The 26,940-nt window shown below is 33.4% G+C and overlaps 1 protein-coding gene across 1 annotated transcript in view; it reads left to right on the top strand.

Moving 5' to 3' along the window:
- LOC140434386 (uncharacterized) overlaps positions 1-14,702 on the top strand; it is a 47,966-nt gene extending 33,264 nt beyond the window's left edge. The window contains exons 5-8 of the mRNA XM_072522582.1: positions 2,934-3,096; positions 9,244-9,363; positions 10,667-10,748; positions 13,022-14,702. Of these exons, the coding sequence (XP_072378683.1) occupies positions 2,934-3,096; positions 9,244-9,363; positions 10,667-10,748; positions 13,022-13,194 (538 nt within the window). The 3' untranslated portion in view covers positions 13,195-14,702. The remainder of the gene's footprint in view (positions 1-2,933; positions 3,097-9,243; positions 9,364-10,666; positions 10,749-13,021) is intronic.
- The last annotated feature ends 12,238 nt before the right edge of the window (positions 14,703-26,940 follow it).

Genomic DNA, 26,940 nt, shown 5'->3' on the forward strand with positions numbered 1-26,940 from the left:
TTTGTCCACCCTATAAAAGTTGAAATTTAGAATTTAAATCTATACGCAAAAGCCAATAAAATGTTTAAATTTAATGCAAATCAATAACCTGTAAAAAACGGAATAAATATATTATAGCGAGTGTTAGTTCGTTTTTGTTGAGCGGTGTAAACGTGGGAAAAGTGATAACATAGGGAGAGGAATATTTAAGAGTGCGTGTCTTTCACGTGATCATTCCATCTTTTCAGCGGCCAAACTATAGGTGAAGTGGGCCTAACTGCCGATATAATTAAAGCAATTGGAACAATAGGTATTGATACAATTCATAAGCTATGCGTTATAATTTGGCAACATGAAATGGCGTGAGTCAATTTACATGTCATTACATAAAAAGACTGTAACAACTTCAGAACAATAGTTCTTATATGATATCCAAGAAAGATTCTGCTTCATATTATACGCGACAGATTTCTTTCAAAACATCTAGTTCTTCTACTTAAAAGCCTTTATAAGAACAGTTTCCAAAAAATAAAAGTCAACAACGTTATTTCCAACCCATTTACTCCAACATCTGGTGTAAGACAAGGCTGTATTGTATCATCCAATCTATTTAATATATATGGAGAATATATCTTGGAGGAAAGTCTTGCAAGCACCTCTATGAATACAGTTTAGAAAAAGTAAGGTCAATAATATTCTTTAAAAATTATTTAGACAAAAATCTGGTGAAATAGAAGGCTATATTAATTTGATCCCCCAAATTATTTAATATATATGAAGAATATGTTATGAAGAAAGTCTTACAATTATGTAGACGCCGAATAACGATAGGTAACAAAAGAATGATGATCTTAAATTTGCCAAGATACTCTTATGTTACCACTTCCACAACAGTAACTGGTTCACATAATGAGCAAGCTGAACACGATCAGCAAGGAATATGGTCTTATGCTGAACAAAAAATGAGTCATCATTAGAATGAGCCTGTGACAAAGAAATCAAACAGTAACCTATGGGAGTAGTATATAAGGTTACTATAAATCTAAATCGTATATGGTATTATTCAGGAATACCCTAACAAAATAAATTGAAACTATTCAACACATTTATCTTTCCTATTGCGCGTGTGTATTTAAGACATGGGCATTAAATGTTGCCAACTGAAGAGAAACAGATCATTACACATAGTTGGTAAAATGTACAGAGTATTGCATTAAGATTTCAACTATAAAGCTATAAATGTCAGCGAGACTATCAACAAAAATAAATCAGCCCTACCTCAGATACTTCGATCATATAGCAAGAATGACAGAAGGCCTAGAAAAGCTGGCCTTCAATGGCAAACGACCATGAAGAAAATCTCCCAGAGGTTAGGTGATTAACAAAGTGGATTTATTGGCTATAGTCTACGCGAAGCTTCCCTATTAGTCCAAGATAAAGAAGGATGGAGAACTACTACCCGAGCGATCGGTACATAAAGTCACTATACTCTTCAGAGAGTCAACAGGCGAAAGAAGAACAAAAATAATATACTTACAAATAAAAATAAAACTCTAAAATTAAAACTCTATGATTCAGCGTTTGTAGAATCGATATAAAGATATATCGCTACAAAGACGCTTCGGACAAGATCATGTAAGGAAAACACTCAATTAACAACAAATGATCTTAGAACTTTACTTAGAGTAACTCGTGAACTGTATGTTTTCAAACAATTGGTTAGAATAGATAAAAGCTTAATAGAAATTTTAGAATTCTAAAATCGATAAACATTTTGACAAAAAGTGTTCCAGTTTCATTGAATGGCATCCTGCTGCTGCAGTAGGAGAGGTATAAAGATTTGGTTATGGCTCTATAATGGTTTGGACTGGAAGAAGAGAATGCGTAACTAAATACTGCTGCTATTACCATAAATTTTACCAATGCTAAAGAATACGATTGCGTTTGGAGATATGTACTTGGAAGCGCACGAGTGATCTAAAAATTCTCAAGAACACTATAAACAGGATTAATATAAGAATGGGAAAATACTCCTAAGGAACATTTTGGAAGGATCATAAAAAGCATGCCAAGGAAGTTTCATGACGTTATTCGTGCAGATAAAAGAAACACGAACTGTTTAACACAAACTCAAAACCGCATTTTGCTACAATAAAAACGCATCATCTACAGTCATATTTTATTTTATAATATCGTTACATTATTTACATGTTAAGAACAATTTAGTTCTAAATTCCTACATTTATTAATTTCCTTGAATAAAATAGTGGCTTTAAGAGTTTGTATGATTTATTTGTGTATTGTTTTCATTCAAAAAGTTATACAAGGTATACAATAGCGTTCTCCTTACTTTTTAAGCAGAGTATTAGAAAGAACATGTATATGACTATAGTCCTAACAAAGTTTGCAACGAAAAAAACTGCAATCTGTTCTTGTAAAAACTAGATAGAAATAAGATCTGGTATTATAAACTCGATGCAGATCATCACCATCACAAGCTTGTAGCGTTCATTGAAAATAGACCTCCACCAGTTGTTTGCATTGCTCCAGATCTTATGTTGTCTAAATCCAGTTTGTTGCAACCCTATTTATACTTTCTATCTACCGTATCGAGGTCTATCCCTACCTCTATATACCACTAGGCTAGGACGCCACTCTATTATATATTTAGTCCATTAAGTATATATCTAACCTCTGTTCTGGCTTTTATAATGACATTTGGAACTCTATCTCTTGGCGTTAATCTCTGGACATTATATAACTTCCATTTTTTAATAGTTTTTGTTTAACAAAGTCCACAGCTATTACTAACATATTCTTCTTCTTCTTGTAGTGCCTATCCGTTTGCCTATCCGTTTCGGATGTTGGCGACCATCATGTCATAACTAACAGATTACTGGTATTAATTAAAATCATCAAAATACATCTAATTTAATTATATATTTCGTTTGCAGTGATCATTTTCCGTTCTACAAGCAAAACGACGATAGATGGAAGAATTCTGTCAGACACAACCTGTCGATAAACCCTCATTTTAGGAAAGGAGGAAAAGCAGTTCAAGGAGCTGGTCATCTTTGGACTATTGCCCAGAGGGATGCTCAAAAATGTGCCCAAATTGTAAGTAAAATTTTGAAGGTTATTAAAATTGAACTCGATTTAATGTATCTGATGTGTATTTTTACAATAATTTTTACAAACACTTAAGTTATTGTGAATGAGTTCTAAAACATTCTTCTTAAATTTGAATGTCAAGGTTTTCTAGTCTTGCAGAAATAAATAAACTACATTTAATTATGCTCCAGTATAAATATACATTGGAAAACTCCAGGGGACACAAATCTATGATAGATTTTATAGTCACTAATAGAAAAATCCACACAAAGAAAATTCTAGATATCCGAACTTTAAACTTAGTAGACGTAGGGAGTGAACACAAACTAGTAATAGCAAAGATAAAAATGAAAATAACACCAAAACATTTTCTACAGGAAATCACCGAGAAAAAATTCATTGTAGAATCACTGTGGAACGACTCTACAAGAAAAATGTACCAAAGAAAACTAGCACAGAAGATACAGCTGAAACAAATAGACAACATCGAAGATATAAACGCGAGCTGGGAGAAAATTAAAAACAACATTGCATTAGCAGCAACAGAAGCTCTAGGAAAACGCAAAGTCATACTGAACAAAAGAAACACCAACAATACATCATGGTTCAAAAAAGAAATAAAAGAGAAATGTAAAGAGAAACGAGAGGCCTACACAAAGTACAAAACATCAAATACTCCAGAATCCCGAGATACCTATAGAAGAATACGAAATGAAACAAAGAAGTTGGTAAGAAGAACAAAAAATGAACACTACAAAAAGGATGGAAAGTGACTTCTATGGTACACAAAAACAATTATGGAGATTCATAAGAAACCAACGAAAAGAAATGGCAGAATTGAAGGAATAGAATAACATACCAGCAAACGAATGGGAAATATACCTGATGGAACTGTTTAAAGGTAAGTAAAATAATAATCAACACAATAACCTACCTAAAGACACGAAATAGAAATCAGTTTTCAGGAAGTAGAAATAGCCATAAATTCACTCAAAAATAGAAAGTCACCAGGACCAGACGGAATAACCAACGAGCTTTTAAAACACGGAGGAGAAAGTATAACCCTAGAGATGACAAAACTTATACAAAAACTAATATTGCACTGCAAGATACCAGACGCATGGAGAAACAGCATTATGCTATTGATGTTCAAGAAAGGAGATAATGAAGACCCCAACAATTATAGAGGTATAAATCTACTGAACACTTAAGCTTATCACAAAAGTCCTAACCAACAAAATCAATAAACTAACAACTTTCTCAGATGAACAACAAGGATTCAGATCCGGAAGATCCTGCGTAGACGAAGTATTTGTACTAAGACAAATCACAGAAAAGGCCATCGAATACAATAAACCAGTATATCTATAGACCTGATAAAGGCTTTCGATCGCATCCAAGTCGAAGACATCTTACACCTACTAGATAAAAGAAAAATATATACAAACCATCCTACTTCCATAATACTTCCATAATCGAATACAGGCAAAGATAAGTGGAAAGCTAACAGTGTATACCAGTACAAAGTGGAGTCAGACAGGGTGACTCGTTAAGCCCACTTCTCTTTAATGTAATAATGGACGAAATAATATAAGCAGGATGTAAATGTCATGGCTACAGAATGGGGAACAAAGAAATCCAAATATTATGTTATGCAGACGACGCCGCATTAATCGCCGAGACAGAAGACGCCAAGAAATATTCGCATAAATTATGCAAAATATGCAATATATGCATTTTGCATATTTGCTTAAGTCTGTGTGTTTTTGAAAGATACGGCACGGAGACAAGTCCATCAGCCACAGAATGTTTTATTTATGTTTAAAGATATTTTTTTTGTTCTTGTTTGTTACTTTTTTTTATATATGTATAAATCACTGAAGTTATACTAATTTATATTTCTACTTTTACATCTTTAATAAAATTTATTAGCAATTCTAAGGTTTCTCTATTAACAGTTGCCAAAATGTGTGATAGACTTAACGGAAGCAAATATTTCATTTCAATAAGAGTTATTTAGAGAGAATCAATTTATTAGATTTTTCTAAATATTTGTTACATCCAAAGAAAATATGGTTAAGATCTCCATAAGAACTTATATCACAACTGCAGGATGGTGCCGGTAATATTCCAAGCTTAAATGAATACGACGGGAATCAACCATGAATCGTTTTTAGGTGAAATACACTTGCCGAGAAGAATTTGGTAGTCGAGTAATTGAATATGTATTGTGGTGGGAGTAGCAGACATGCCAGAAACCACATCAAAAAAGTTTGGATACGCAGACGACTGGACGCTTGCCGCAAGTCATAAAGAATTCGAGGTCACCGAACGCATTCTAACAAACAATTTAAATGCCCTAGGGAATTATTTCCGCAAATGGAGATTGCAACCCAATCCAACTAAGACAGAAGTGTCCTGCTTCCATTTGAACAACAAGATGGCCAACTATCAACCTCAAATCCATTTTGAGGATAGACTCCTTAACTATAATAAACACCCAAAATACTTAGGTGTTACACTTGACAGAACGCTAAACTTTAAAGAGCATCTTACTAAGACTGCTGCAAAACTCCGAACTCGAAACAACATCCTGCAAAAGCTCTGCGGCACTACATGGGGCTCCTCAGCACCCACACTTAGATCGACAGCATTAGGACTGGTATACCCCGTAGCGGAATACTATGCACCAGTATGGATAAACAGTCCACATACTCACCGTGTTGATATCCAACTCAACCAAGCCATGCGAACTATATCGGACACAATCAAGGCCACGCCCACTTACTGGTTACCAGCTTTGAGTCATATAGCTCCACCACCCATCCGCCGGGAACATGCCCTTGTCAGAGAATTTACAAAAATCAATACTGATCCTGAGCTCCGCTCCCATGTCGGAACTTCCGCCAGAGACATAAATAGGCTCCGTTCAAGACACCCGCCTCTAAAAACAGCAAAAAGGCTAGTAGATCAAAACTTTAATGTAACTGAACGGTGGAGAGAACAATGAGAGAATAACGCTGCACCAGCTAACTGGAACATGCCATGTATTACAAGCTAACCTGAGGGCTTCAACCAACCGAGACGAATTTGGACCACACTCAATAGAATAAGGACGAACTGTGGCAGATGTTCCGACTCACTTTTTAGATGGGGAAAAATACCATCACCAAATTGCAACTGCGGCGCCGAAAGGCAAACAGTAAAACACATGGTAGAGGAATGCCCGATTAGATCCTATAACGGCAACCCTTCGGATTTCCTGGCTGCTACAAAAGAGTCAATCGAATATATTTATAATCTAGATGTTTGTTTGTAGAATAATATTTTTGTATTTACTGTTGCTTGTAATTTATATAATTTATATATATATATATATATATATATATATATATATATATATATATATATATATATATATGAACCTGTGATGTAGCCATACGCTAAATAAATGTGGTGAGAGTGGTTAAATGGGGTGTATGTATCTGCAAATACGTATTTTGTGAGTTTTCAACAATATTCTCCCATTGCTGTTCTCATTTCAGCCTTATTTTATTTTTATTGAGTTAAATATATTCCTTACTGTATAAATATTGCAAAAGACTCCATTCTGCACTGCTTCCTTAGCTAGAGTATCAGCTTTTTCATCATTCCCTGATATACCTACATAAATAAATGTTATATTTAAATTTGTAATCATGTTTTTTAAACAACATTACATAGGATACTCCATTCCTTCAAATTTTGTATTTTTTATAGAGTCTAATGCAGATTTAGAATCTGTTAATATTACTCCTTCGAGTATGTTATTAGATGCTAACCAGGTAACACCTTTTATAATTGCAAAAAGCTCGGCAGTATAAATGCTACAAACAGGTAGTAATTTATATATCAATGATTGGTTTGTATTTTGGATAAATTCACCACAACCATCACGTTCCTTCGACTTAGATCCATATGTAAATATAAGAGTTTTGTTATAGAAATCAACTAGTATGGATTTTAGGAGGATGTGATTTATTTGATGAGATTCAGTATACTTGGGAATTATAATTCTGTGCGTTTTTATTAAAGATTTAAAAGGTGTGAGGTGTACATGTATTGTAATTTGATACTATAAATACCAAACAAATTTTGGACTGCGTTGGTTTCAGTAAATGCTTCTGCGAGCGGGGAAGAATTTTTTTGTTCCCAATACTGGTTTGTTAAGTCTTCTTTTACAATATGACTTAATGTGTCGATCATGTTTGACTTCCGGACTTTTAGTTTTAACAAATATTTTTGCGATAACTGGCGGCGTCATTCCAAAGGAAATTCATTACATTCTGCCAGTATTGCATTCACTGGCGAGGAGATCATCCCACTGATGCAAGTTCTAAGACATTTGTATTGATCTCTATATATTTTTTTAATAGAACATTAAAGCTATACTATGGGTTGCGCCCCAACTTCAATTTGTTATGCACTCAAGTAAATTAAAACTTTCTCGTATTTGCTTATTAGATAACGTATATGACTAGACCATAGTAATTTTGTGTCAAGTATGATACCCAAATATTTATATTCCTTAATTACCGACAGGGTACGCCCACACAGGGTAAGCCCACACAGGGTAAGGTTCCCCGGTAAACATAGTCTATGCCGGGTAAAAAACATAATAGAACACTTTTCTGTAGAGAGGGTCATACCTATTTCTTCTGTCCATGCAACCACTGTATTCATAACTAGAGTCTAGACAACTAGTTCTCTAGAGCCCCAATGCAAACATCATAAGTATCTTGAATGGAGTATATACAGATATCGTCTGCATATTGGATACATTTAATGGAATTAGAGAAAAGTCAATGCATATTGGCAGAATATATATTAAATAATGTAGAACTAAGTACCGATCCCTGAGGCAAACCGTGATAAACAATTCTTGGACCGTGCAATACATTTCTATGGTCATTGATGTATATACATCGAGAGAAATATAATTGTAATATATTTAGAGCAGTCATTTCACTCAAACCAATATCAACCATTTTTTGTTTAAGTATATTTAGGTTAACAGAGTCATAAGCCTCTTTTATATCAAGAAATATACAAGCAAGATACTTTGCTTAAGTCTATTCTTCTTCTTCTTCAAGTGCCATCTTCGCGGCGGAGGTCGGCAATCATCATAGCTATTCGGACTTTTGAGACGGCTGCTCTGAAAAGTTCATTTGATGTACATCCGTACCACTCTCTCAGGTTGCGCAGCCATGACATTCTACGCGTCCCTACGCTTCACTTTCCTTGGATCTTTCCCTGCATAATCAGTTGGACCAAGGTGTATTTCACTCCACGTGTAATATGTCCCAGATATTCTAATTTTTTTGTTTTTATTGTATTTAAAATATCCATTTCTTTGTTCATCCTTCCCAGAACCTCTTTGTTTGTGACGTGTTCTGTCCATGATATTTTCAGAATTCTTCTACACCCACAGCTCAACTGATTCCAGTTTTTTCATTGATGTCGCATTCAAGGTCCAAGATTCCATTCCATAAAATAAAGTCGAAAAAATATAGCACCTCGCCAACCTAACTCTTATTTCCAGTTTTAAATCCCTGGTACATAGCACTCTTCTCATTTTGTTGAAATTTGCTCTAGCCTTTTCTATTCTTATTTTGATCTCCTGTTTGTAATCATTTGTGGAGTTAATCATTGTTCCCAGGTATGCATATTTGTCCACTTGTTCGACGTTGGTTCCGTTTATTAGAAGATCCTCGTTATTTCTTTGAGTTTTCGATATTCTTATAAATTTCGTCTTCTTGACATTCATTGTTAGACCATACTCTGCTATTCTGGTCACCAGTCTCTGAAGATCTTCAATGTTTTCGGCTAAGATCACAGTGTCGTCCGCATATCTAATGTTGTTAATGGGAACTCCATTTACCTTTATTCCAGCTGTTTCACCCTGTTAAGTCTATAGTGATGTTATTTTATTAAAGTAGATCCAGTCTTTTTCCTCTTTTATGTTTTTTTTTTATTACTTAGATAACTGGTATTTGCCTTCTCATTGTATAGTATACAGGATTTTCATATGAATTAGGGAATAATAATTTGTATAAATAAAACCTTGCATTGATTATATTTTTAATAAATGTTTAATTTAATTTATTTACACAGAAACAAAGGATTAGTCAGTTCTTCCAGAATTTTTATACGGATTCCCACAGTACACCCCAGGATCTTGTAGAAAAGGAACTACAAGCAGCAACGCAGAGCATTTTAGGAGAAATTAACCCTGTAAGTAAAATAATGTTATATAATGATTAATTAGAATAATTAGTTCCTATTCCGTTACTGATAAGTTCATGTAACTGTGCAATCGTGTTCATGTAACATTACTCTAAGTATTAAAATCGTTCTGAAAATTATTGAAACAATTGAAGTAAAGTGGATAATGTTAGAAGTCTCTAGTAAAATTGCCAAAAAAATGAATATTTTGAAAAATCTTTCCCTGTTAAAAGTGTGTTCGCAAAGGTTCTGTGAAACATCCTTATGTCGTCTATTTAAATATATCGGTGGTTATCTATTTATTTTACCAAAAATAAAATTTTCACCAAACATTTTTTACAAGATCAGACCGTAGTCTAGAGCTCAGAATTCGAATGATCCGATGTTACGTTTTCTCTGTTTTGCTGTATGACTGTGAAAGTTGGACAATGGAAACAGAAAAAAGAAATGTATATATGCAGACGGATGCTGAGAATTCCATGGATACAAAAAGTTACCAATGGTGAGGTACTTTGGCGCATGAGTAAACAAAAAGAATTACTCGGCATAATCAAAGAGAAAAAATACAATACTTGGGTCATGTGTTGAAAGGTGAAAGATATGAATTACTCCAAATCATATTGGAAGGTAAAGTGCAGGGCAAAAAATCAGTTGTAAGACGCCAGAACTCGTAGCTAAAAGACCTGAGGAGATGGTTTGACCACTAATCCACAGAAATGTTCCGTGCAGTACCTTCCAGAGCTACAATTGCCATTTGGATCGCCAAATTTCGAAAGAAGGCGGTTATCCTTACCTTATTTAAATTGAGCAATGATTAAAGCAAAGAGACGTTGTAGAAGAAAGGATGAGATAGCTGCTTCAATGTTTTAAAAGAAATATTTGTAAATATATATTCCTTCCTTCTAACATGTGGTAAATAAAAAAATAAATATAAATCTCGAAGTACCAAGGCACCAAGGACTAATGGATCGCAAAATTGTAGATTAGTTATAGTGTAGGGAATTGGTAATAAGATAATTAAAATAGGACTTCTGGTAGAAATATTTTTATTTTAGGATCTTTTGGACCAATACAAAGAAATGACAAATAAACACAGACTATATACAGTCTAAATTTCGGTACTGTTTATTTTCGCGAATACCGTAATAACATATTTTTAGCAGCGGCGCGGCATTGCTACACTATTTGTATATTAAATAATATACACAATGGTTATGAAGCTTGTTTGCATCGCAATGCTACACATATTAAACATATCAATAAATCAATCATAAAAATAATTATAAATTCAATCTTATTCTTGATATTTTAGAGTTACACTATCCAGACCTCAAGGAGTAATACCATAGAAGTGGAGTACGTTAATATTGAAGAGTCCACTAACGGATTAGAAGGTAAGTCACATAATTCTTCTAAATTTACATTTGAACTTTAATAAACTTTTAATAACTTTTTCTTGCGATGCCAGTACATAATTTAGGTACGTTGAATATTTTCTTTGCCTACATCATGATCACCAGCAGCGCTAGTCTTATCAGAATCACTAAAATCATCTGCTTCTATTGATTATAAAGCTTCATTTATATATTGCGTTTACTATTAATTGCTTATTTTATAACGTGAAGTGAAAAGAATTAAAAACGGTTGGTTAGATTATTGATAGGATAAACAAAGACATGGAATTGTTAAATGTATATTATATGTATAGAGAATACTGGTCGGTTTACCGTTAAGGTGGGTACACACACATATGCGAGCCTGTTTGCGAACTGCTCGTGAGCTGTTCGCGAACAGTTCGTTAAAAATATGTTCGACTATCCAATACCCTAAGTATCTAATAACAAACCGAGAATTAATTTACTTACTTCGTTATTCTAAATATTTCGGTATTTTGTTTATATTCTGTTATTAATTTCTCTCGTTACTTTTGAATAAGCCGCGCTCGTTTAGCAATTTTGTTTAACCGAATGATCTCATCGCACACTTAGCAGAAATAATTTATAGTCCCAAACACCGTCCAAATTTAACTGCGAACATTCTTTGTGTTCGTCCCAAAAACCGACAGGCCGTGGTTCCTGACGAGCAACGAACGAACTACTCGCAAGCGGTTCGTCCCGTCGCGTCGTACAAATAGACGAATATAACGTTCACAAACGGTTCGCGAACAGTTCTGCTCGCATATGTGTACTCACCTACAGTACGCAAGCGGTTTTTTCTGCCGTACACATTAACGAATATAGCGTTCGCATACCGTATGCATACCGTTTGGCTCGTATATATGTACCGAGCTAGGCTGGCGTCGGCGTTGTTTACGTGGGGTGTGAATCAGACATGTAACGTAACAATATCTTAAGTTGTTGATGACTACACTCTTGGCAATTATATTTTCTGTTCTGTCTTTTACAGCTGCTCCGAATATATTTACTGCATATAAATTAAATAAAAGCGGAGAGAGCACATAGCCTTCATTAACTCTGACTCTAGTTTAAACGGACTATTATTCTAATGTTCCTCCAAATCTGTATAATTCATAACAGCAGTTAACTTTTTATTTTGAACAGTGTCAAATGTCATTTAATGTAAATCACTAAACTAATTATTCTGTACTCTTTGCAGTACTTATTGTAGTATTTTATGTAGTACCTACTTTTATACTCATGTACTAAACACAGTTGAGAAAGCTTAAGGAGGGAATTAGGTCTTCAAGCATTTTCAAAACCTCTGTCTGTACTCATCTGGTCCCGGCGCCTTTCCATATTTAATGCTTGTTATGACGCGTACTAATTTTTCCTTAGTGATATTCGTGCCGTCACATGCATTAATGTTGTGTGAGTAAACCCTATTTGCTACAAAAATATTTTGAATATATTTTTTCCATTCTTGCATTGTCTCGTTAATCATTCTTACTTCGCCTTTCTACTCTTAGAATTGATTTCTTTTTGTGCTTCTATGTATCTTGTAGGATTTTTGTTTTTATACTGTTTTTATCTGCGAAGGTCCATTAATTTTAGGATATCGTCGGTTAGTCAGCTTTTAATTTTGGTCTTATCTCTTTTAAACTTATCTTGACGATTACCAATCGACGTCAAAAGTCAGAGAGATTGAGCTTCATAAGGTCCAAACACTGCTGAGAAGTGGTCACAGATTCATGTTTTTGGTCAATGGTCAGCAAACGCGGCACTCATCGACAGGAGAATTTTTTATATTCAAAACTTTGTTCAAAATATAACTCATGGACCATAAGTTCATCCATAAGTTCATGGACTTTCTTCACATTCTCCGGTGTAACTGCTGCGGGGGCCGCCCAGTACGTGATTCATCCAGTGTGCGAAATTCACGGAACCAAAATTCGACAGTGAAGGAGTATTAGTCCCTTAGTAGAGTATTAATCGCAGAGCCCTAATCGACCAAGGAGGTTACTTATCAGACCACCAAACTCATTTTCTCTGCCAAGAAGAAATATTATCCCTAAATTTTAATTTTTCTTATTTTAAAATCATTTATTCAGCTTAACACTTCAGTTTTCTCATAATAAGTAAAGTTCAGATTCATAATAAATTTAGTAATTTACTGTAATTGTGACACAAATTTTAATTACTATTCTTTTATTTCTTTCTGCCTTATAACCTAGACCTATATAATTAAAACATGTTTTTCAATCCCACAGATTTTCTAGCCCCACCAGTTTCGAAGGAGGACATCGTCAATGAGTGTGGACTAGGTAATGACATATTCATCACTGATATAAATCCAAATGTATTAGGACTCAATTTAGCTGAAGTGGAAGGTATGGCAGACACCTACGAAGATGTTTTTGAGTATTACACCACAAAAGAATAATTATTTTCCACAGTGCACGTAAACAAAAAATATTTTTTCTGTGCCTTCGTGCTCAAAGATGATATTCCAACATGTTGAAAATTTGTAAGGAATGGCTCAATTTTTAGTACCTTTAACGAATTGGTTAGGGTTTTAATTAGATACTTATCTTTAATTTCTTTAAATAATTGTTACATATTTAACTTTTATACATATAACTAAAAAACTACCAATTTTACTTTAGCTTTGATATACAATGAAGATTTTATTTCCTATCTTGCGTTAACAATTTTGTTGGGATAAAAATGTGGAAAATAGTCTTAGTAAATGTGTGTAATAATTTTAGCTTAGTAAAATATTGAAATCTCAGTTGTACGTTTCTCTAGTTTTATTGTAATGGTATAAATAATCTGTTCTAGTCAATTTCTTTACACGTTGTAGACCAATGATGTACAAATAATAGAATCAGCCCTTTAGTTCTATTATAAATTCCGTCCATACGATAACTCAGTGGGCTGAACTCTCATTATTTTGTGAGTAATTTAGTGGATACTTGATTCGAGCCAGAAATCTTTTAAACGTAGTAGCATAACATAAAGAGTAGATTTATAATTTTGAACGAGAATTCGCAGATAAATCGGGTAGAACGACGATGAATAGTACAACAAAAGATTGGGTATCAAGTGCTTTCATGACTTATTTATTGATTTCTAATAGAAGATGTAAGATGATGGAAAAACAAGAACATATATTAGGCGAGCCGCGAACCCCCAAAAAAATTATCATCATTTGGTCCTGACTCGTTGACAACCGGGCAAATTTGGTACCAAAATGTTCGTAATAAAAACCTGCACAACTGTTCTAAATAATTTTTTTTTAATTGGGATGAGGGAACATGTAACAAACTTGTTGATAAAACACCAAAATTTTTTATTTAATAATTTTAATAATATTTGATATTTAACTCGCGATATCTCGGCTAGCGATATCATCCATTCTATCTGTGTCGCTGTTTGGAATTCAGGAAAATGACCATCTGATTGGTGCACCTCACTTTATATCCCGCTACATTAAAAAGGAACTACTACCAGATGTGAAAACTACCGAGTGCCGTCTGCCTACGGAGGTTGGCAATCATAATGGCTATTTTTATTTTTGAGCTTGCTGCTCTAAACAAATCAATCGATCTGCATTGATACCAATCACGTAGATTCTTCAACCATGAGTCCTGCCTTCGGCCAACAGATCTTCTTCCTTGCATTTTCCCTGTATGATGAGTCTCAAAATTTCATATTTTGGTCCCCTCATCACGTGGCCTAGGTATTCCAGTTTTCTGGTTTGTATAGTGGTTTTCTGTTTCTTTACCAACCCTCTCCAGTAATCCTTTATTTGTAATTCTATCAGTCCATGATATTTTTAACACTTTGCGGTATAACCAGAGTTCGAAAACCTCGATTCTTCTTAAATTGCATTTTTTTAATGTCCAAGTCTCAGCTCCATATAATAATATTGAAAATATATAACAGCGAATGGTACGTAGTCCTCCAAATTTAGATTTTTGCACGTTAGGAGTGGCTTCATTCGTATAAATGCTGATCTGGCAATCTCTATTCGCCTGTTTATTTCTACAGTATGATCATTGGTTTAATTGATCACAGTTCACAAGTACTGATATTTTTCTACTTGTTCTATCATGTTACCATTGATTGTCAATAGATGATGTATATTTTGTGGCCTTTTTGTAATTAGCATGTACTTCGTTTTTTTAACGTTTATAGTAATTCCCATCTCAGCACTATTTATACTTAAGCTTTCTATAAGATGTTGTAGATCTTCTATACTCGTTGCTATGATCACAGTGTCGTCTGCATATTGTAAGTTGTTAATTAATTTTCCGTTAACGGTAACTCCCGCCTTGATATTATTGAGCGTGTTTTGGAAAATTTCTTCAGAATATAAGTTAAACAGTGGCGATAAAACACATCCCTGTCTAACTCCTCTACAGATCTTCATTTCTTCTGAGTGTTGCCCATCAATTTGAACTATGGCACTTTGGTTCGAATATAATGTTTCCACTATATTTATAATTTTACTGTCAATGCGCTTGTTCATAAGTATTGATATTAGTTTTTCATGTCTCACTTTATCGAAAGCTTTTTCGTAATCAATAAAACACAAGTGTAGATCTACGTTTACATCCCGACAGCGCTGAATCAATATGTTGATGGCAAATAGTCCTTCTCGAGTACCCATTCCATTTCGGAACCCGAACTGCGTCTCGCTAATATCCTCCTCTAGCCTTTCATGAGGCTCAGTGTTCGATAATTAGGGCACTCTTTTGCTGCTTGTCTTTTAGGGATGGTTATAAATACTGACTTCAGCCACTCTTGTGGTATTATTCCCGTATTGTACACCGTGTTGAATAACTCTGCCAATCCTTCCAAGTTATCCTCTTCCACTAGTTTTAACAGTTCTACTGGTATTTCATCTAATCCAGCTGCCTTATTGTCTTAAGAGTTTTTGATAGCACATTTGATTTCATCTATCGTGATCTTCTGTCTCTCTAAAGGATTTAGTTCTTGTATTTTCTGCATTTCACCTCTTTCATTTTGGACAAGTTTTCTAACGTACTCCTACCATCGTCTTAATTTCTCTGGTAAATCTATTAGTAGTACTCCTTTTTTATCTTTTATGTGTTCTTGCTGTCTATTTCGACCCATTCCAGTCACTTCTCTTATTTGTTGTGCATATTTCTCATATATTTTGTTCTATTTTGACCTAGTTCTTCTATCTCTTTACATTGATTCATCAAATTGATTTCCTTAGCTGTTTTGATCTTGTATCCTAATTATTCGTTGTATTTCTTTATACTTCTGTAGATCTTTTCCTTTATATTTCCTTCTTTCTTCCACCTGTAATAGTATTTCTTCTGTCATCCACTGTTTTTTAGCCTCTGACCTCTGTTGTATCAAACTTTCTTGAGCTGGTTTCAGTAATGTGTTTTTTATATTATACCACTTTTTATTTACGTCCATAATTTGTTTGTTGTCAGTTAGTGTTTTTTGCATAATAACATTCACATTATTTTTTAATTCGTTTTTTATTTCTTCGTTTTTTAGCATTCTTACATTAATTTTTGGTTGTTTTTTCACAATTCAATTCTGTTTAATTTTATTTTCACGTCAGCAACTAACGGATTGTGGTATGAGTTAACGTTAACATCTGCTCCAGGATAAGTTTTAACTGAGGTTATAGAGTTTTCATATCTGCTATTTACGAATATAAAGTCTATCTGGTTTCTGACAATGTGGTTTTCTGTATGTGAAGGACACGTCCATGTATATAGTCTTCTCTTAAGAAGCTGAAACCAAGTATTGGCAATTACCATATCCTTTTCTTGGCAGAATTCTATGAGCCTTTCTCCTCTCTCGTTTCTAGTTCCTAATCCGAACTGTCCAACTATATTTTCAACTGTACCTACTCCAATTTTTGCATTTAAGTCTCCTAAAATGTAAGTAATATCTCTAGGTTTTGTTAACTTGATTGTATTGTGCAATTCTGAATAAAACTTTTCGATCTCATCTTCGGTCTTATCAGCTGTGGGAGCATAGACTTGGATCATATTAATATTACAGTTCCGTGCTTGAATTTTTAGTATTATTATTCTTTCTGAGATTTGAATCACACCTAGCACTGATTTTCTAATAGTGTTGCCGATGATGAAAGCTACTCCGTATCGATGATCAGTTTTGTCTCGTCCAGTGTAATAGATATTGTGATTATTTATTGATATCTCTCCATTTCCTGACCATTGTACATCGCTAACCCCAAGTATATCTATATTTAGTCTCTCTTTCTCTTTAATAACATTATCTAGTTTTCCAGGCTTATACATACTTCTTACTTTCCAGGTAGCTATTTTTATCTGAGAGGGTTGAGTATTTTTTTTTTGGTTTTCTGTGCAAGGGTTTCGCATGTTGATGACCGAGGAGGCCTTGCTTTCTGATGGGTGTCGTTCCCTGCTGGATTTTAGTCTGCGATTATCATAATCAATAATGTCTCTTGCGCAAATAGTGCTAGCTATTATAATTTATACTAGAGATGTCATCATCGTTTCTCGTTGCCTTCTGCATTCTGATGCCGTTGACCACTTTCTTTATTCTTCCACCTTTTAGACCAATTTCTCAGTCTCAGGACAACAGAGTGTCCTTCCACTTACTGGCTCATCCGCTCTAGGCCGTTGGCCAGTAAATGGTGGATTGCTTATCCCGGCAAACACTCGTACGTCAGAGCCTCGTTAGATATCTAGCAGGATGTACCAGAAGACCATGATCTAGATCATCATACGAGCAGGTGAGGTTGATATTTGAATAGAAGTGGCTATATATTGCGCTTCACTATCCCATTACATCCCCCAAGTGCAAAATCTTGTTGCACATCATCAAAAATAGATTAAAAACCTATCTAAATTACCAAATACCTCCGGAACAAGCGGGGTTTTTAAAGGGTAAAGGTACACGGGAACCAATCCTCAACCTGAGACAACTCATTGAAAAGTCTAGAGAATTTCAAATACCTATGATTATATTCTTCGTTGACTACCAAAAGTTTACCAAAATGTTTAATCTCCTGCGAAGAGTTGAGTACGAAAGCAATAAAGTTGGTCTGAAAATCAATAAATCTAAGACAAAAATAATAGTGGTCGACAGATTCCACACTATTCAACTGACTAAGATATTACAGGAATACCAGATAGTGGACAGTTTTGTCTATCCCGGTCTAGTATAACTAACGATGGTAACTGTGAAGCAGAAGTTCGGAGATGTATTGGTATGGCAAAAAATGCGGTGAGTCGCTAAACTAAAGTTTGGAAAGACAGATCTATCTCTTAAAATATCAAGATGAGATTGGTGAATGCCCTTGTATTATCAATATTTCTATACGGGGCAGAGACTTGGACTCTTCACGGAGGCGAGCGCCAAAAAATTGATGCCTTTGAGATGTGGTGCTGGAGAAGAATGCTGCGCATACCTTGGACAGCTCATAGGACAAACTTTTCCATTATACACCAACTCGAGATTAAAAAAAGGCTGTCCACAATATGTCTGCAATGTATTCTACAATTTTTCGGTCACGTGGTTCGCAGAGGTACAGTTCCCGTCATATAAAACTAGTACTCATTTTTTTCCCAATGTAAACCTGTGTTCAGACTTGACACAATGGTTCGTGAATCAATTCGTTGTTGCCATCACAGATAACAGAATTGCACTAAATCTAAATAAAAAAAGGACGTTCAAAAATGTTTAAAGTTTTTATATATGTATTATTATTCTTATTAACAACAGAAAACCGTATCTAATAAATTTAATAACCAGAGAGAGGATTGAGTTGATGCCCAAAATGTTTAATGGATCTTTAAACGTAGGGTATTGGCACAGGGAACATTAGAATGCATCTACTGTAATTTTATAATCTATCTGTCGCACAGCCCTCCTTGGGGTTATTGTTATCTGTAAAAAGAAGAAGCAGTTACCGTTTGAGTATGGTGTATTAATTGCAACTAGCAGAGTAAAATAGTGGCACAAAAGGACGTTGGCGTCTCCGATAAACTGAAGATGTTTACTGTACGATGTCTCGTTTCGATCTGTTTTAAAACGGCCTCTCGGCCTTGATACCAAATTGCGTATACAATTCCACAGAGTTTATTAAATAGAAGAAAATAATATACTGTAATCTTGTAGAGTAAATAAGTAATTAAAATATATAATTATATAAGATCATATTATAATACAGTAATAAAAATATTGGATGTAAAATATGTAAATAAATACTAAATACTGTCCTAAACACTGCTTTTTTAACCAATTTTTACATTCAAATTCAATATTTAACAAAATTTTCTGGAAAGTTTCAGATTTCCAAATTTAATGATCAAAAAGTTATAAAAATGTTATCAGACGCGCGAGCAGCGCGCAACTTCGTTTATACAATGTATACGTGTAAAGTCCATACTGAAAATGATTTCATATTTTTCAGAAATTCGTAAACCTTTGATAATCGATTAAATTTGTTTATATATTGATAAAAATTATCTTTTTTAATAATTTTTGTCAAGACTAGGATATTTACCCTCAAGACCATATTCGTGGAAAAATTCTTGCTTTTGGACCAATATGTAAATTATTCGTATTCTCCATTTTAACTCAATTAATTTGCTTTTCCGTCATTCCTTTTTCCAATTTATATAAAAGTTTTCAACTAACCAATAAAATCCATAAAGAAAAGATTATTTCCGGTAGTCGGCTTGTTTAAAATGTTATTAAAAAATCTCTTATAAAAGGTATATTTATTTAAAAGAATCCTTTCGGGCTAAATCACAAAACGCTTTCGGAATAAATATTCTATCTGCAGTGCTGCTACTACCTAGGTATACATGTTTAAAGCCAATAAATACATGGGTGAAAACCATGGTACAATGAATACACAAGGTATGATATTGCGCATGACATTTGACAGCTGGCCCAGGAGTGTGACGTAGTTAAGATCGCCTGAACCACCTCGAACCCATTATTACAGCTTAACGTACACATTTATTTTGAAATTATGGTTAAAAAGTGATCTAATTTTTTTTTAAATGTTTTGTTTTGGTTATAATTGAATAAAAAATATATTTTCAGTAGCGTAAAACCTTTACTTCTCTTAAAGATTCAGGCAAAATATTTATTTTTGTTTTCATACATATACTAATAATATAAGTACTCTTTTTGTATGCAAATCCCTTGAAATTTAAAAATTTTCTGCAGAGGAAATACTGTGAATAGGTAAATAGTAGTAGATTTGCTTATTCTGATTCACTGTCACTCACTTCCAAGCAGTTTTACTTAAATAAAAACAAAATAGAGTACAATAGAGAAAAATCTGTTGTACAATTCAATATGGTATTTTAGATGAGTTATAATGAAATTTAGTAAAATAAAAAATATACACATTACTATAACCTACCGATTATTATATGCAAAATTTACTTATCAAACAATATAATAATATGAAAATAAGACACAAATTAGTTCAAACGCAAAACACAATAAATATCGACTTCAGACGACTTTACACCGGCAAGACAGAAAGCTTGTATAAAAACAAAAATTTAACAATAATATCGGTTATCAATGGTGACTATTGCAAATTGCAAGTTATGAGATAATAAATATATTTTAAAGTATCTTAATACTTACTGAGTCATCTATTTTATAATAGAAAAATAATTTTGATATATGCTTATATATGTGTCTTTATACAAATGGTGTTTAGTTATTATTTATTTATACTGTATAGTATATAGTATATAGTAGTTATTTGCCATTGTATATCTGGTTTTGTACCTTTTTCAAAGTACGCTGTGCAATTGCTTGTTGCAATAGTGACAATGAAGATAAAATCTTTAGGTTTCATACATTTCCTAAAGATAGCGTGACCACAAAACTGTGGATTATATCTTGTTGTAGATAGGATAATTTTAATTGTAATACTGCAAGAATTTGTTATACACATTTTAAAACTGAAGATTATCAAAGAAATCTACAACAGGAACTTTTAAATTACGTTTCTAAAAAGGGTCTAAAACTCAAACCTGAGGCAGTACCTAGTCTTTATTTGCCTAAATCAACATCGGCTACCCTTTTAACCAACCAAAAGAAACGCGTACAAGGAGGCGAACACAGAGAGTCCAAAAAGTATGTTGAGCAGCTTCTTACTACTTCTAGGTCAACGACGTAAGTCTAAATCTTTATTTTTATTAATTATTAGTCATGAAACCTTAATGGTTTTTTCATATCGATTTGTTAAGTAAGAAATTAGCCTCAGCCTGCTATGCAATTTGCAATAAGAACTGTTTCGGAGGTAATCAATTTAGCATCTTCCAAAATAACATATTTTTCTTTGTTAAATCATGTTATCATTATTAAAATATACAATGTTATCATTATTATAAACAATACCAAGATAATTTTATGTGTGAATATTACAAAAATGTCATTTTAAATGTTGTGCAATATTGTGTGCCCTCACTACACTCATATTCGATGGCCAGCTAGCTCATTCGATGTAAATAAAGTTAACCTTGTCATTATTTATTTTAATTTTGTGTTTAGTTCAGTAGGTATATATACGTACAAATTTTGTGTACCTCCATTAACACTTTTCTGTATCTTTTTAAACATCTGAAATATCGAACTCTGGAGTATAAGTTAATTAACCTGTACCTACGTGTAATAAAAGATAATTAAAACTTGTCTTATAAAGGATATCTATGTTTTATAAAGAATAAATATTATAATAACATAATTTTATCACCTCTTTATAATTACTATAATTAAATTAGCCAAATTATATAAAAAAACTTAAAATTAAAAGTCTTTCCTATACAACTACATTCAAATGTTGCGGGAATAAGCGGTCTTGACTACGTCATACGCGAAAGCGAACCGATTTTGGAACATTATGTATCATACCTTGTGTATTCATTGTACCATGGGTGAAAACCCTTTAATTAAATGCTATTTAGTTGGTATTATATTACATGGTTGAATGGTTGCTGATAATTTTATAGGAGATTATAATTTTAAGTACTCACTTCATGGCAACGTAAACTTTCAACGAGGGTTAATGGTACTGAGTAGTAGTTGTACTTATGTATGTCAAAAAATGTAAGAACAAGAACAATCAAGTAAAACCTTATCAGATCAAATGTAAAGATTATGCTAACAATTAAAGAGGTTCTTTAATTTGTCTTAATTATAACCTCAATTTAACTCTTCCGTTAATTTGTTTGTAAACAAATATATTTAATCTTTTTTTTAATAGATATTATTTGACGACTTTGTTTATCTCCAATTGATTACTAACTTATAATAAGAATTAAAAATACAAATATAAAATTTATCATTAATTATCATGAAGTAATGGTGTAAATAATTTCGAAAGTACCTAATTAAAATAAAAATAACCTTGTACCTGTACAATTTTTTTTCGGTCGCAACGTGTAAGTAATCCGTAGCAATAAATAAAAAATTGTATATATTTTTCAACTCTGTGTTGTAATTACTTCAAGTTGTAATATTTAGAATGGTAATATTTTTATACGTAGTAACTCGCAATTGTAAACTTAATTTATTATGGAATATAATCAGCTTTGAATAAAAGATTTATTAAAAATGTGGTTTGTTTTTTATTTTATTAATAATTGTTAAAATTTTCTATTTTACTATTAGTAGCAACTATTATACAGGATTGGCCACTCAAAAGAGTCCACTCTAATATTTGATATTATTCATTGGATTTAACGATAAATTGGATTTAACGATATAGACATCTGTCATTTGTCTACTCGCTCCTATACCACAAACCTTTAATTTTAAATAGAGAATTGTGCCACATTATTAGACAGGTATTTCGCTGGAGAATTCAGGTATCCAGGCTTCCAGCTGTAGTTTTTGTTCTACATCAAGTGTTCCTGTCACCCTTTTGGTATCGGCACAGAATAATAAACAATCAGAATTCCCACTCTGCTTGAAAAAATAAGTACGCGCATCTCGTTCGCGCAGACGGAATCGGCCATGTTTTAAACGGAACCAGTGCTGTTCAGTGACATTTTATCTAGTGTGCATAGAAAAATTAACCCGGTTTAATTCATTTACGGTAACTATAGACATAATATGCACTATTTTATTCGTACTATTAGTTGAAAAATATATTAAATTATTTCAAATGTACTAAATAATTAATCTCTAAAAATTTAAATTACAGTTCTGTCGTAGCTTGTCACAAATTTCTCAATTTGAGTCGTATGTTTCCGTTTAAAATATGGCCATCGCGTGCTGACAAACTTCAAAGGTGGCGTTTGAGATTGCTACAAATACACAGAGAGCATCCCCAGTCGCATTATTACCCAGATTATCGATATTAGCAACCACAGGCTTGTTTCTATTACTATACTTAACACTAGTATTCGTATACCAATTTTTACTATTTATTTCTATAAAATTTTATCTTCACTGTACAATGTACATGTAGGTTATTCCGTCTCTGTTCCATGTCTGCTATTCCTGTGCTTTTATCTTACTATCTCTCTTGCTTTTTGTCTCAACCCTCTCATTTTCTCTTCCTGTCTTTTTTGTAAAATTCTCTGTTATCCATATTTTCTCAGATCGATCTTTGTTTAGTTTGTTTTTGTTTCATATAATGACAGTTTTTTCTTCTTTAATTAAACACGTTTTGATACCAATTTTCTGTTCTCTTTTAAAATTAATTTTGACTTAAATGGTATTAATATTAATTGTATAAATCATATTTGTCATTTACTCCTTCAGCTTTATTATATCTTTAGTGCCTATAATCTATTATAGGCACTAAATGACAGAAAATGTCTATTATGGCAATGACAGATACCGCTCGGGATATATTCCTTTTTTCCTCATTTGTTATTTCAAATTTTGTGTTTGTATTACAGATCTATATCTTGTGTTATCGTTTTATTTTTCATTTTCATCATCTAATTTTTCATTATCTTTATTTCTAGCTTTTTATGTTTTTATTTATTATTCATCACCACAGATTGTTTATTGAATACATTAATTTATACATTCATTCATCTTTTTTCATGCGTTTTATATTATTTCTCTTCTTTTTTTACTCATATTTTATATATTTTCAATTTTTTATTTGTTTTAATTTCTATATTCATTTCTGATATCTTTATTTCTTGTTTTCTGCGTTCTTCTTTAGTATCCTTTGGAGGTGTTCCTATTGTTTTTGTTACTTTTCTCAAAAAAGCTTCTTTAGGGCAAAAACGGGCATGTTATCATGAAATGAAATATTTCTATCTCTTAAACATGTTTATATGCCATTTTTTTCACTACTTGAAGTAGGAGCTTTGTCCGCCTGTTTCTTGTGATATGGTTTGTTATCAACACTATTGGATGATGAATTTAGAAATAATTTTTCCGTCAACCACTTCTTATAGTTTTCACAATTCTTTATGTCGTGATAGTATCCCCTTTTTGTTTGTGATTTCCACCTTTCACAAAACCATTATCATTTCCACAACGAACGGTTATAAGCCTTGGTCCCTTAGAAACGGATTTTCGAAGACAACTCCAATTATATTCTTTAGTGTAACTATAATGCAAGCTGCTGCTACCTGGTACACGGATGGCTCAAAAACATCGGAGGGTGTGGGAGCCGGCATAGTAGGGACAAATCAAGGGATAGATTTCCCGGTAAGTCTATCTAAGGATGTGACAGTTTTCCAGGCGGAAATAACTGCAATCCATCACTGCGTGGAAGAAATAGAAAGGCAGGAAAGAACGTTCTGTTCAGTTGCCATCTTCACAGATAGTCAGGCAGCGCTTAAGGCACTCAACTCTGTAGAGGTCAATTCTAAGCTAGTATGGGATTGCGTGAGTGCCCTAAATAAACTAGGAGACCGTAGCAAGGTTACGGTAGCCTGGGTACCGGGGCACGAGGGTCATAAGGGCAATGAAAAAGCAGATGAAATGGCCAAACAAGGCTCATCATTGCCATTCATTGGACCGGAACCCTTCTGCGGAGTTGCTAAATCAGTAACAAGAACGGCTACAAGGAAGTGGGTAGCTCGCAAATCTCTGGAATGGTGGAGGAATTCACCAGGACAAAGACAGGCGAAACAGTTCATTACAGAACATTCGCCAAAATTTACGGCAGATCTAATAAGCAAAGACAGGAAAACAGTCAAGGTCATAGTAGGTCTTCTAACAGGGCACTGTAAGCTGAATAGGCACTTGAAGCTGATGGGATTATCAGATGATGACCTGTGCAGATTCTGTCACCTCGAAGAAGAAACAGCAGAGCACATTTTATGTCAGTGTGACAGTCTGGCAAATGTGCAGTTCTTTGCATTAGGAGAAGAAAATCCACCGGCAAATAGCTACATGGAAGGTACAGTCTCGAAGCTACTAGACTTTATAAAAAGGGTCAGGCTAGAGAATGTTATCTACGACTAGAGGACCATCATAGATCTGAAAAGGTCGCGGTGGAATAGGCCGAAAGGCCACCTCTCTTAATCTAATCTAACTATCATGCAAATAGGTTTCATCGGTGAAGTCAATTGTTCTGTCTTTGTTTCGGTATCTTTTTATTCTACATAAATAATCTAGTCGCAGTTTTTGTGTCTTTCCATGCGTTGCTTGGTTCTATTTTTTTTCCAACGAAAACCTAGATTACAAATTTCTTTTCTTAACGCTTCAATACTTCCCGAATAACCACATTGTTCAGTAAAAATTCGATGTAGTCGATCAACTGTTGGTGCAATTTTCTCCGTTATGTGAAAATTAATGAAGGTGAGACAAAATAAACTTTCATCAAATGCATCACTTTTAAATTTTGTTATCCTCACTTGTTTTGGCGGAGAAGAAAAAACTTTTTCCCAAGCACCAACTTTGAAAACTTTTTTTTACCATCAATTCTTTTTATAGTTGAGACTTAAACTTAAAATTAGATTAGGTTAAAAAAAATAATTATTCAGTGGTACCCACATAAATACCTGTCATTGTAGCAACACGTTGCTGCACTTATCTTATTCGCTCCGTGCGTGACTGACGCGACACCTACCGCCTTCATCTGACTGTTTTGGACCTACCAATTTTCAGGTTAAACATATGACATATGTTTGACATTGTTAAATACAGGCGAAATTGACAATTATTAATAATTAACCTTTTAATTATATTTTTTCAGTTTATGTACAAAATAAATATAGTATTAAACTCTGGGTTTCTCAAAATTCATCATAATATATCTTTTTAACCCCAAACGGAAAAGAAAGGGAAAAATCTAGTACTGGCAAATCCAAGTTCTTCACGTGAAAGAGCATATAATTAAAAACAGTAATAGTAAAAGGTATGATATAAAAGCTAAAGTCATCAGGCACTCTGCAGTTAGCTTGAAGCCTTATAAAATATCATTTAAGGTAAATTATTTAAATATTTCCTATTTCAATTGCATAAAAATGAGGTTATGTGATATTTACTTTTTCATATTAATAGCACGGATCCATCTTTTTCTATTCTCCAATTTATATGTAATCTTTGGGAACCTATAAAAACTACACTTACTATTTTTGCTATTAAGCACAATTAAATACGCAACATGTATTTGCACACATTTTTGATAAAATTTATGCGTAAAAAGGTTCCAATTTTGTCATATTTCGCCGCTACGCACGCTGGCATCGTTTCAAGGTAGCCCTACCATGGTCACGCACGTAGCGAATATCTATTAACAATTTTCCATGTTCCGCTTTATTTCTTGTAGATTTTAGGACGTTATAAATGACTTCTTGCGTTTGATGACGCGTTACAACTCGACACAAAAGTAACCAGCATATTATATGCAACTAATTGCTCTGTGAATTCAGAGAGGATGAAGCTTTCCCCACTTTTTCAAATTTTGCCACCGCGCACCTAGAACTCTCGTCTCCTCGCTATCTTATACCAACATTTTTCTTCAATCTCTAGGATTAGAAAATATTGTAATTTTATATTTATTATACTATTTAAATTGTACCATCATTTGTCGGTATGAAAAAAGTTATTGTTAGATTGATGAACAGACTTTAAACACAGCTAGTTTCAGCTAAATTTAAAGAGCTAAGACTATTTGGAAAAGGATATAACACAACCGACACTAGTCAATAGGGATATTAAATGGTATAATGTATGCGGAAAAAGTAAT

The sequence above is a fragment of the Diabrotica undecimpunctata genome, chromosome 2, assembly GCF_040954645.1.
Source record: "Diabrotica undecimpunctata isolate CICGRU chromosome 2, icDiaUnde3, whole genome shotgun sequence".
Classification (NCBI taxonomy): domain Eukaryota; kingdom Metazoa; phylum Arthropoda; class Insecta; order Coleoptera; family Chrysomelidae; genus Diabrotica; species Diabrotica undecimpunctata.